General features: G+C 37.3%; 1 protein-coding gene across 1 annotated transcript; it reads right to left on the bottom strand.

Annotated features, from left to right (window-relative positions):
* Window positions 1-1,384: 1,384 nt before the first annotated feature.
* On the bottom strand, window positions 1,385-9,034 carry si:dkey-3h3.3 (uncharacterized protein LOC100144568 homolog). The gene is made up of 4 exons (XM_059336591.1): window positions 8,940-9,034; window positions 6,477-7,472; window positions 2,363-2,580; window positions 1,385-1,972 (listed from the first exon to the last, which is right to left on the bottom strand). Exons 1-4 carry the CDS (start codon window positions 8,943-8,945, stop codon window positions 1,903-1,905), a joined length of 1,290 nt encoding a protein of 429 aa, XP_059192574.1. The 5' UTR covers window positions 8,946-9,034; the 3' UTR covers window positions 1,385-1,902.
* Window positions 9,035-13,912: the final 4,878 nt, after the last annotated feature.

The raw sequence follows: 13,912 nt of genomic DNA, 5'->3' as shown, positions 1-13,912 counted from the left end.
AAGTTAACTGTTCTTGTTATTAAGGTATGACATTTCAGTTTAAGTACATTTGCAGTGGTGGAAGTATTCAGATCCCATAAGTAAAAGTTATAGTACCACACTGTGAAATTACTCCACTACAATAAAAGTCCTGCATTCAAAACTTAAGTATAGTTCAAAAGTATCAGCATCAAAATGTACTTTAAAGTATCAAAGGTAAAATTACTTATTATTCTGTATGGCCCCACTTAGATTATTTTATATATTCTAAATATATTACATTATTAATATTGATGCATTTATGTGAGCAGAGTTTTAATGTTGTAAAGGTGGAGATAATTTTAACTAATATACTGTTATGTTTTATTTTATCATGTTTATGTTAAATCTCGAACTGAAAAGTAACTAAAATAAAGTACTAAAATGAGTACAGTACTTGAGCAAATATACTTACATTCCACCACTGTACATTTGTACGTGGAAGGTCTAACAGCTGGTTAGTCAAGTACGAAAATAGCTGAAGAGTGGCAATAAGGAGAACTCCACCAAATACAGTAAGGTCATTTATTTCCTGATTTATTTTAATCAAAATTCTGCAGCAGTAAATCTGAATGAAATTAACTCAGAAGGGAGTGTAGTGTTGACTTTATTCAAAAGAATTGCACAAGTATAACACACACACACATATAGTATACAACAAGAAACAAAGTTAAATGTTTTACAAAAAAAGTATGATCGCATCGTCCAAATACATGTAAATGCTGAACACAAACTTGAGTCATTAAGTTCAACAGGACAGTGGCAGCTGTGGGTGAAACAGTGTTGTACTTCATTGCAACCAAGGTTCCTCAGCTGTTATAGCCAACGTTTGGAGTGATGGGAATGGTTTCCAGTTATAGCGCAGTGATGTAGCAACATCAGGCTTAACAAGTATCACACATTGGGGAATTTAATCCACAAGGCATTCTCTATTGTAACAACATGCATGAACTCCTTCAGCAACCACTTGGCAAACTGTCTTAATAACTCCCAAGGATTTCAGTAACACAAAAACATTAAACTCCAGAGATAAGAGAGGAGTTACTGCATGAAAAATTCTAAACACTATAGCAAGAAAGCCCACTGAGCTTGGCCTCAGCAAAAACCACAATATTTACATATAACATTTAAAGAACCTTTAATCTTGTCATCTTAAGGGTTCAGTTTTCAGTTCATCAGCTTATAAAAATAAGTTATGGATTCTTTAACCGGTTTATGGGGTATGCCCACCTCTTCTTCTGCTAGTTAACAGTATCCCTACCGATCAGCCAAAAAGCCACAAGAATATATAAGGGGAGTATACCCACTTCCTCTTCAGTAACCAACCCATCTTCGTAGCAGTACATTCACCTCATCAACTACCACTACACCCTTCTGTTTTGCAATTAGTAATTGCAAAGAGGCATCTTCATACAAAGTCAATGGACAGCAATGAATTGTTTGCTTAAATGCACTCTGTCTCTATTGACTGTACTGAATAAAGGTGCTTCTTTGTCAGTTCAAGAGTGCATAACTTTGTTTTTACAAGTTGACAAATCAGAGTAAGAGGCCCAAAAGTGACAGATGTGTACAGACAGGGTTTACAGTAATTTACAACAGCTAAGCAGGTTTTTAGGTACTATGCTTTGGGTCGTGCCTAGAAACTCCCCTAAGTTGTTCTAATATCACTATAAACCATGGCAAAGCTGATTGCTTTAATGAAACAAAACTTAGGAAAAACATTTAAAAGAAAACAGTGGAAACTATGCTTGACTAATGGTATCAATATAAATTACAGTAATATGACAATTATCCTTCATGCTTTGTAGTATTCTGTGCCATAATCCCTTCTCTGTTCGTACATACTTTACATTTATAGTATGTGTTGACAAACCTTAAAGTGACTCATTCAATTCCCTTGACTTTCAGTTCGTCTCGAACTCGGCTGAGATAATCAGGATCCGGGTATCCATAGCTGCAAACACAATAACAGAAATTAGGTGACTTCATATGGACAGTTTCTTGGTCAGGATGAACATCCATTTAGTTATACTATCGGCGTGCATTAGCCCTGCAGTGTGCTTCCTGATGTTACATTAAGGCTACATAAAGAAGTTTCCCAGTTTGCCATAAATACATAAAAAGAAAGAAAAAGGGATGCACGCCAATTCATTGTACACTGAAGAAAAAAATCTTGATGATTGTGATTAATGTGATTAATGAGAAGCACACATTGGTGTAAAAGGACAGGGACAGGTACCCTGTACGGGCTGTAAAGCCCGTCAAGGAAAATTTGTGATTTTAAGCTACGCAACTAAAGATTTATTGAATCAATAAAATGTAATGATGCCAAATGAGTCCTTACTGAGTTGGTCCTCCATGTGTTGAGGTTTTGTGGTGAATGTCATTCCATGTGACTATATTGTTCCTGCCACTGGTGGTGGATCGACCAACAGTGAAGATGAGCTTCTGATCAAAGGCTCGCCTCAGCAGTTTCAGGATCCGTTTGCCCTCTGAGCAGTCTGGGAGATAGGCTCTACGGGATGCACCTTCATATGGTTGACCTGGGTTAGGATGCTCCTCCTGCAGACAGACAGTTGAGGTTTCTCAGCTCAGTGACGTTCTGTTAAGATATTCTGTCCAATCCGCTAAAGTTCAAACCAAGCATCAGAATGGGGAGAAATGGTGATTTAAGGGACTTTGAATGCAGCATGGTATTTGGTTTCCTGATGCACTAGTTTGGAAGGTGTCCCTAATGAAGTGACAAGTGTGTGTTTAATGATGTATGGGTTTACATGATTAAAATATCTGGGCAACACTTGCTGAGGACAGATGATTGTATTTTAAAGACAACATCTTAAAGGGACAATTCACATGATGGCTTCCAGTTTAGGGTAAAGTGGTGGAATGTTTCCATAATACCGCTGTGGTGTTTGATTGGTCCACAAATCAGTCCTGTGTTATCTTCAAAGCCACCAGACAGGACGTACAAACTCTAATATACTGATTATATAAGAGAAAATATCACAAACTTACCACTGAGTAGCTTAAACGGAGCATATTTTAGAATAAGATTAAGGTTAAGATTCCCTTATTAGTCCCACAATGGGAAAATTCAAACTCTGCATTTAACCCATCCTTTTTACACACCAGTGAACACACCATGCTTAGGAGCAGTGGGCAGCACATTTCTGTACTAAGATACAGTTGCAAAAAAAAGTATGTGAACCAATCAAATGACTTTGTTTTCTGCATTAATTTGTCATAAAATGTGATGATCTGATCTGCATCTAAATGCCGAGTATAGACAAACACAGCATGCTTAATCTAATACCATGCAAATAATAATACAATTTCATGTTTTTATTGTATATATCCATGAAACATTCATAATGCTGGTAGAGAAAGTAAGGGAACCCTTTGGCTAATGACTCCATTAAGAGCTAATTGGAGTAAGGAATTAGCAAACTTGGAGTCCTAACAATGAAATGAGATCTGAGTGAGGTGTAGAGATACTTTGACCTGTAAAAAACAATCAAACTTTTTGATTTCGCTATTCACAAGAAGCATCTGCTCATGTGAACCATGCCTTGCAAAAAAAGAGATCTCCTAAGACCTGCGATCAAGAATTGTTGATTTGCATCAGACTGGAAGGGGTTACAAAGTAACCTCGAAGACTTTAGGTATTCACCAGCCCACAGTTAGACAAATGGTCCACAAATAGAGACAATTTATTGCTGTGGCTACTCTCCCCAGAAGTGGGCGCCCAGCCAAGTTGACTCCAAAGGCCCAACGCAGAAGTAACAAGTAAAAGTAACAAGTAAAGAGTTGAAGGAGTCATTGGAAGTGGTTAACATCTCTAGTCACAAGTCTACCACACACACAAGATTGAACAGGTGTGGCGTCCATGGCAAGACACCAAGGAGGAAGCTGCTGCTTTACAAAGAAGCATCACTGCATGCCTGAAGTTTGCCAAAGGGGAACCTTGACACTCCACAACACTACTGGGAAAATGTTTAGCGGACTGATGAAACAAAGGCTGAATTGTTCATTAGGAACACACAGCAATAGGTGTTGTGTAAAAACAGCCCTGCATTCCAACATGAGAACATCATCCCAACAGTGAAGTATAATGGAGGGAGCATCATGATTAGAGGCTGTTTTGCTGCCTCACTTACTATCATTGAAGGGAAAATGTATTCCCAGTTTTATCAAGGTATTCTACAGGTTAATGTCAGGGTGTCTGTCTGCCAGTTGAAGATCAGTAGAAGTTGGCTGATGCAGCAGGACAATGACCCTAAACATCAAAGTAAATCTACTACAGAATGACTTCACAAAAGTAAATCTGCCTTTTGAAGTGGCCCAGTCAGAGCTCAGAGCTCAAACCATTAGAGATGCTGTGGAATGACCTCACGAGAGCCGTTCACACCAGACATCTGATGAATATGGCTGAGCTGAAGCAGTTCTGTGAGGAAGAATGGTTCATAATTCCTCCTGAACATTGTGCAGGTCTGATCAGCAGCTATCAGAAGTGTTTGGATTAAGTTATTGCTGCCAAAGGAGGCTCGACCAGTTATTAAATCAAGGGTTCACTTACTTTTTCCACCATCACTTTGATTGTTTCATGGATGTATTCAACAAAAACATGAAATATTATAATTGTTTGTGTGGTATTAGGTCCAGCACATTGTGTTTGTCTATACTTCGATTCAGATCAGATCACATTTTATGACGAATTAATGCAGAAAACCAGGTAATTTCAAAGGGTTCACATACCGATTTTTGCAACTGTACACATGAAGTTACACATACAAAGCTGATAACCAAGACATTTCTCGCATGACTATAAGGAATATATCATTGTATAAATCATAGAGCTTTTACAAATGATGACTGTATTGTTTGTTAACCTTACTGTAAAGTCACTAAACAATAATGTGCAAACTCACTTCTAATGTGATTATTTTTGCCGACATTTTCATGCAGACCTGCTGAATCTTCATTTAAAACTTCATTAATCAATAGTCAATACAATCATTAGTACAACATAGCATAAATTTGATTTCATACTAATTTCACTTGTTGTTTTGTACGCACACAGAATCAGAATGGGTACGTACATGAGCCACTTGAACAAAATACCAAGTTGGCAACACATTTTATGACCCACACAACTAAAAATTTTATATGATGCATCTCATCTGGAGTGCGTCATTCTGCTGTGACTTGCCGAAGTTTCTAACTCGGGTTGAAATAAATAGGGTTGTCAAAAAAACGTTGTATCTGGATACAATACCAATTTTCAAAAGTATCGATACCCCCCCACCCCCACAGCATACAACCTCAAAATATTGTTCTAATTGTTATTGTTTATTGCATTTATTTAATTTTTGCACTACCTCAGACCTGAAGCTTGTTATCATAGTTGCAGTTTCTTTTTGCACAGCTGTTTTTTATTATAAATATTTAAACAGTGGTTCTGTTAATTTTTACATGTTGCATTTTTCTTGTTGTTAAAAATATTTCTGTTAAATTTTGGGGTCTTTGTTTTTATCCTTGTGGTATCGAAAATGGTATCGAGTATCGAATATTTTCCTGGGTATCGTATCGAGTTGAAAATTTTAGTATCGTGACAACCCTACATGTAAACACTCAGTGGTACTTGGTTTGTGATGTTCAAAGCCAAAACAAATTACACTTTAAACAAAACAACACATTTCTTTTTCATTTAATGACACAGATATTATATTGTTATCTCTCATATAATGTTGTTTTACCTGTTGTCTGTATGTGTATAGTTTTGTCTGCACCTTTTTGTGTTGCAAAATAAACCTGGTGAAAGGGGAAACACTTGGCAATAAAATGAGAGAATTTTGTGACTTTAATATTTTCTTTGCTTCCTTTTGGAAATGTGCCCATCTCAAACATGCATTTGAGCTGAGGTTGTGGAAAGCTTCAAAAAAATGATTGTTACTTTTTTTTTTTAAAGAAGAAGAATTAAATAGAAGATGATTTATCTTCATATCTGATTTCCAGCTAAACTATTCTATTTTGCTGTTAGAAGTTTCAGTGCATACTTAAGACTTTTATTCTGTGTAGGGATCTTACATGTTTGTAATTGGGCTGTCACGTTTTTAAAAAAAACTTTATTTTGCAGTTTTTCATTAGGGCTGTCACTTTTATTTGAATTTAGAACAAAGATAATATTTGAACTGCAATGACTTGTTGGAATTTGAAATGTACACTCTATAAACTCAACAGACCGTTTTAACTGTAGTTCTGGTTTTCCATCTGGTGTCCACCAGCTCTACTGCCTCAACTCTATTTTACATAGTTTCCTGATGGACAGAAAGCTTTACTTTCCAGCACAGGAGCTTTGTAACGATGGGTGAAAGAGGTTTGCATTCCTTCAAACAAAGTGTGTTTTATATCATATTTGTTCAAACTTGAATTTTTAGAAAAAGTGAAAGTAGTCTTACCTTTTGGATGCCACTTGGAATGTAATATGATATAATTATTGTTCCATATTTCTCATATCCAGGCAAAGGTGAAGAGTCTGTGGTGACATCCATTCTGCCTCCGTCAGGTTGTGTCCCTGTCAAAGTGCCGTACAACTGTCCACACGTCGGGCATACAGGCTTGTATTCAAAAGCTCTTTTCAGACAGTTTTTGCAGAACGAGTGCTTACACCGCAGAGTTTCTTTCTCTGCGGTAACTATTGGTTCCATACAGATAGGACATGATTCTTCTTCAGGATCTTTGCTGGGTACAGATGAAGGACGCAAGGTTCTTCTGCTTGTATTGCGTGCTGGACTCTTGTTGACTGAACTCTTGCTTGAGTTTGAGGTATTTTGTAAAAGGAACTCTTTTAATTTAGCAATGTGCACAAAAGGCCCTGTCACTTCATATCTGTTGTGGCTGGGTTCAAAAAGGAGCTGTGGAAATCTCTTCTGAAGGTCTTTGAGGTCATGTGGACTCACAGAGATGGATGTGACCTGCATGTCGGAGGCGGTCCTCTGGTAGAATGTGATGAATCGCTGTCTGACAAAGTCAGCATGAACAGAAGATGAGGAGACATCCCGGGATCTGAAAGTCACCTGTACTGTACCACTGGCTTTATTGTGTCCTGCTCTGAGGCCAGGATGTGTTTCAATGGCAAAACTCTTGCCTTGAATTTTCTCAAGCTTTGTTGCACATTTTTGCTCAATATAGGCCATAACAACCGCAGACACATCCACAGGCTGGACACGGGGTGAAGCATGTTCATCTTGCCAACGGGCTCGTCCATGTCTGGCTGGAGTGGAAGGATGTCTCTCTGACAGTTGTTCTATAATGTTCTCCACCTCCTTAAAGGTTCCTCTGACTTTGTAGACAGAATTTTTTTTCTCATGACTGTAAAGACGAAGAATCTTCTTTAATCTTCCAGGGTCTTTGTAATCTGCTTCATCAATGGAGACAGTGATGTCTGTGATGAACTGCAACAAGACAGTTGAAGTTAGCCATTAGCTAAACACTAGAGCCTGACAGATATATTGATATTATCGGCCAATATTGGCCTATCAAAGGCATATTGGTATCGGTGTATGCACCCTCCGATATGTGCTGTTCTGAAAACTTTTTTTACACAATACAAAATGCAGCAAAACGTTGCTTGGTGTGTTTTAATTTTTTTTCTTCTAACAGACTGACACTAAACAGTAATGATGTTTATTTAGCCATTTATTTTATTCCTATTTATTCTTTATTTTCTCAGTTATCAGTAATAAAATTGGTTAACAATGTCATACATTGTGTGTATAATGTTTAACAATCTTAAATGTTATTTAATAAAGTATGTTATGTTATTAGTATTTATGTTTGAGAAAGCAGCTCTCTGGTTATATTTGCAAAGTTGTGAAAGTATTTGACACAGTCCATCATTCTCTACTTACAGACCTTCCACTGGCTTTGATAGTGATAGTGATACGTGCATATGGTTCTGTTGGAAGAGGATTGCTGAATCAACCATCTTTTCAGTCCTAGATTATGGGGATGTAATTTACAGATATGCACTGCCTCCACATTGAGGCCTTTAGACTCAGTTTACCACTCAACCCTAACATTCATGACTGGTGAGGTTTACAATACACATCAGTGCATACTCTATGGAAAGGCTAGCTGGCCACCTCTGACTGACAGCTGCAATAAGCTCTGGTTTGGGTATATCCATAAAGTCCTGACCGGATAATTCCCATCATACATCACATATCTGCTGCACTGGCCCTCTTTTAACCTGTTCCAATGAATGACTGGCTTTTCAGAGAGGTTACTACATGATAGGACTGGGCTTGGAGTGCTCAGGTGGATCTTGCCGTTTCATGAAAGTGAAAATATTACCACCAAGTAGCCCACTGCCCCTTAAACAACCGTCAAAGTAATAGCACGAACAGTCAAAAGCCTGAGAAGTAGGCCTAGGCCTACTCTGATGGCAGAGTTTACTATTATTGTTTCTTACAATACATTTTTACTTACAGAGCTCACAATCAAAAAATGATTTATATGACAAATGCAGGTACAATTTGAGCTGCGGCCCTAATGTTAAAGCATTGTGGACAACATAAAACAACGTGTATGAGGGTAGTAGTAGTAATAGTTTCGAGCTTTTATTTTGAAGATTAGACGTCAAAACGGTTAACCTTATTTCACAGTCCTCGGGTCAAGTTAGAGCACTTCTCCCCTTAGAAAATCAAACATGTTATATAAGTTTGTTTTTGAGAATGAATCAAATAGTGACACGTCCACTCGCTGCAATTTTCTACGTCTTATTCAGAAATACAGCGACAACAACGACAGCAACAGAAAAGTAAAACCAATCTTAGCCGACTCTAAAAAACGATTTCTACTTTTACCGTCATTTAGCCTGAAAATATCGTATATTCTAACTGTAAATATATGTGACCTACCTCCATTCTGCAGACTTCTACAAAAACTGTAGCAATGTTGTCTAAACTCAGACGGCTGGCCGGACTGACTGGTTTTTGCTTTCAGTTTCATGTCAGGTTGTTGTTCTTCACTTGTGTTTCAGCGACCCCTGATGGTCACCAAGTAAACTACACACCACATGAAAACCTCTAGTGCAGTGGTTCCCAAACTGGGGGGCGTGACCCCTGGGGGGGCCCAGGGTTACAAAATAAACTGTAATTTAGACTGAATAATCCTGTTATTTTTAGGGTAATTGTGTCATTCCTTCACACATTATGGTATTTCTCCATAAATTTTGCATGAAAATGTTATATTTTTACAGCAACACTGTGTGTTTCTTCCAGTTTATGACAGAAAAAAGTAAAAGTTTTGTGCTATTCTTTGATTTATGGTAATAAAATGTACAATGCAATTTTATACAAATTTTCATTTTACACCCTATTTCTGATGTATTTGACAGTGTTTTACTGTTATTTCTACAAACATTTTTTACAGTGTGGTAAAAGCTAAGTCAAGCAGGTCATGACTCTACTGGAAATATTACAAATACAAAAAACAAGGATAAAAAAAATATGACAAGACCATTCTTGGTTGTTCTGTGGAGGTTGCCGGGGGGGGGGGGGGCGACGACAACACATGAGCATGTCATAAACATGACATGGGATGTGTCATGAACATTAATGACACTTTGAAGTAACATTACTTGTTGTAAGAGGCTTGTGTGACTCTTATGTAGACACCTTCAAAATAAAGTGTTACCATATCTTGCTTAAGTCACAAAGGCATGTTCAAAAAATTGCCTAAGTCATTTATTTCTGTTAAGTTACATAATTTACACACAGTGTTATTACTATGCCAGTAGCCATCCTTTGTTACATCCTTTTTGAGTGAAATGATCAATAAATGTCATATGTTACACTTTTGGTGAAGTTTTTTGTGTTTCCTGCAAAACTTGGAAAAAAATGAGTTAGGCGATTATTTTAACAGGGTGACGATATAGCCCATCATGCTGTTGCAGGAATATTTACATTTATTTTTCATGAAAAACAAGTTAGAAGACTGATGTGATAAGTAGCCTAACATTAATTTGAGCACCCAGCCATCTATTCTATAGGATAGGATGATATGCTACCATTATAACTATTTACAAAATGTTATAATTGTACCTCAAAGAACGTCGCGATCATTCTTAAATATAAAAGTTCCGAGCATCACATGAAGGCAGCATCGCAGCTCGTTGGTGCAGTATCAGTAGTTGCCCTGCAGGTGTCAGTGTAGCTCTACACACTGGTTGTCCTCAGTGTCAAACTGTCCGTAGATCCTCAGCAGTGACGCTGCTGGCCACCATGTGACCGTCCCGACACACCAACAGCTGGGCTTTCTACCGAGCACGTTGTGTTGACTTAACACTGTACCTGCTCTGAATTGTCACACGACATCTTCTCATCCATTTGACTCTGAGATAGCAGAATATGCATGGAGCTGGTGGGGCATGTCGGTCTTGAAAGGCGGCCGTCTTGTTGCTGTTTCTCCGTCAGCGGCGACTTTTCATCAGAGGTTTAAGTCCAGCCGATTCAGACTGTCGGGCATCCCGGTCTCAGCACAGTATGTACAGAGGACAGCAACCACATAACAGATGGCTGAATCAAGAAGCTTTATAATTGCTGTAATTCTTCTCTCCTGCTGTTTGTTTGTATAGGCCTACATATATGATCTGTGTAGATTGTTGAACATTTTGTCCGTGGTGTGTAGTGTTATGTAGACTATGCTATAGCATACAGTACAGCAGTTTTTATCATTTTATGATAAACTACTCTGGGTAGGCTAGGGAATACATTTGTGCGACAGATGAGCGTGGTATTATTTTAGCATCTTCCCAATTTGTCAAAAAAAATATGCCTAAATAAACCATAAAATAGGATTAAAATAAATGAATATGGAATATATATTTTTTTAATGTCTTATATGTTATTAGTCATAATTTTCCCTTTAGTGAATCTTCAAATTGAGTTCTAGATTTAAAAGTAGCAGTTCAGATATTTACGACCGCCGGAGGAAAATAAAGTAGGCTGTGACCCGAATTTATCGCCCTCGTGTATCAACCTGTTTCCGCCCTCAGTCTTTAGATAATATCCACAGTACACTGAGCTTGAACAGCAGTGAAAGTATCACGCGGGTCGGTTTAGACATCTGTCAAATTCAGCCAATAGAATATACATTAGTAATATTGAAAAACGGGTTGTGGGGCAGCGGAGATTAAGTCCAGTTTCTAATCTGATCTCACAAGTCAGATGGAAGCAAAACAACGCCTTCAAAGCGTCATGGATAGCATGGAAATGATAAATATTTGAAGCATTTTTCACACTGACGATTTTCGGAGTACATTACGAGGGGGGCATACTTTTATTTGATTGTATTTAATCTAATTTGAATTAAAATGTACGCTCTTGAATGTGGTGATTTACAGTGGGCTGACGGGCTTTATATGAGCTGCAGCCGGTGGTTGACACCCTGTCAAACATCATCATCCTCTGATCTGAAGGTCAAGCTGCGTGTCGCTGCTGTCCGAGGATAACATGTTCAGCTTTGGTCATTTATTGGTTTTCTTGTCAGTTAAAGATTTCAGTTAAAGATACAGCTAGGCCCTTGAACATTATGCTTCACGTTCATGAATCCCAGATTTTAAATAAAAATCTCAATCAGATTTAAAAGAAGTTTTTTTCCCTTATTTCCAGAAAAAAACAACGACAAAAAAACAACCCATTTCACTGTGGAAGTTGTCTTGTTTATTTCGCCATGCAGCTGCAGAATCGGTTGAGTTTTCCAAACAGTCTCTCACGGATGTGATGCTGCATCAGGCTGCAAATCTCAAATTGGTGCATCATTAAATATTATTTAACCTATTATTTAACAGTTGGATAGGCCTAAAGTAAAGTTGTAGCCTACAGTTGTTTTAACCAGATAACCAGATAGAGTTTGATGTGGAGATTTTTTTTTTTTGTAAAATACAAATACCATTTGACTATTTACACCAAACATGGGTTTACCTTTTGCCTGAATATTTGGACTATTATAGCTTTATATAATAATGAAAGGTAATTCACTGCTAACCATTGCAGTATACATTTCATCCATTCGCCCACTAAATGGAAAAAAGTCTAAACCAGTGTTTGTCTTTTTGACTTGTGGTTTCTTTTTCAGTTCTCTTAACTGTAGCTCCACATGATATACAGTAGTTTACAATATTGATGTATTATTACTATAATTGTTACTATTTCAATACCCCTTATTACACCTTTGAGCCTATTAGGCTGCGGCTGAGTGAAACTTAATTTAAACCTTTACTTTATGACATCACTGTACATAATTTCATTTTTGAAATTCAACAATTTGCTTGTATTTTTCGACTTGTAGACCTTTTTGTTTTGTCTAGTAATTATAATTTGGTGTGGTTGTTTTGTCTTATTATTGGACCTTCTTCGTCATTGATCAGGCCTCAGTGGTGTCCACACACCCTTTTTCACTGTCCAAACACACACACACACACACACACACACACACACACACACACACACACACGTTATAAAAGCATTATTTCTCCACTTCTCTATCTACCAACATTTCAGTATCTTAGGATTTCTTTCATTCCTGCGTTTAAGATTTTTGATTTAAAAGATAAATAAACACAACAAAGTGGCAGCTTACAAATGTAATATGAAGATTGCATAGTTTATTCTTTAAGTCCTCAAAAAGCCATTGTGCGTCTTAATTTAAAGAAAACACAATTGGTTAATGATGTATTATGTAGCTTATTATAACCTATTGTAAGCAGCCATGGCATGAGAACATATACGTAACAATAACAAATGAAGGAAATGCCACAACACAATTTGTCTGCTATTAGCTTATTGCTATTAGCTGATATATTGTGACAGAGTTCCACTGGCCTCCACGGATATTAAAGTGAGAGCACAAAACTATACGCTGCATATAATCCAGTTATTGCCCAAAGCATTTTGTTAGCCTATGATGCATGAGAGGTTTTTCTTCCATAAAGGAGTATTCATCCACTTACCCGAAAAAGTCAAAACACCAAACAATGGTTTTCAGTGGACATTGAAGAAAAGAATTGCAATAGATTTCTAAGACTGATTAATAGATATTTATCAATTATATGTTATATTATATGAAGGGAGTGACACACAGATAAACAACATAAATATATGGATCAATCTTTAGTTAACACTTAACACTTTCAAAGTGTTAACAAACAGAATTAGAATCAGTGTGAGTTTGTGCCACACCTAGGGATGAGAATTGTTATTTGAGATTTTATTGATATCAATACCATTGGTATTGATTATTCTTATTGCCAAAATTCTTAATCGATTCCCTTATTGATTCCTGAACAATTTTTTTTGGGAAAAAACAGACCTTCAGGCTTCCAGTGTCAGTGCAACTGTTGATTAATCTTAGAGATTAAACACTGAGTATGAAATAGATGAGAATATTTGTACAGCTTCATATTTTCATTTAAGTTTTCTTAGTCAAAGAAAAATCTGCATACCCTGCATTTGTGGCGCTAATGTTCTTATTTCAAAGATGTTTACCCTCATTGATGGCTGAGCTGCTCCGTTGGGAAGCAGTGACACTTGTGCATATCAAATACATGGCATTCCTGGAATTTAATGAACTTTAAATTATAATTTTACAGACATTACAAGCAGCACTGTTGTCATCTGTCTTCATGAAATGATGCCAGCCAACACTGGTTGCTCATTTCCAGCATCTTTCAGAGGCTATAGCAGGCTAATTTTTAATGCCTAAGAAATCCATTGATACCAACCATGTCATCCTAGCTAGGCCAGATTTTAGCAAGGGAAAATCTAGCATGGCAATTTTCAAAGGGGTCCCTTGACCTCTGACCATCCCATGCAGTTTTGGGCAAGATCCT

This window comes from Centropristis striata, chromosome 7 (assembly GCF_030273125.1).
Source record: "Centropristis striata isolate RG_2023a ecotype Rhode Island chromosome 7, C.striata_1.0, whole genome shotgun sequence".
Lineage (NCBI taxonomy): Eukaryota > Metazoa > Chordata > Actinopteri > Perciformes > Serranidae > Centropristis > Centropristis striata.
This window is presented reverse-complemented; position numbering and strand designations above follow the sequence as displayed.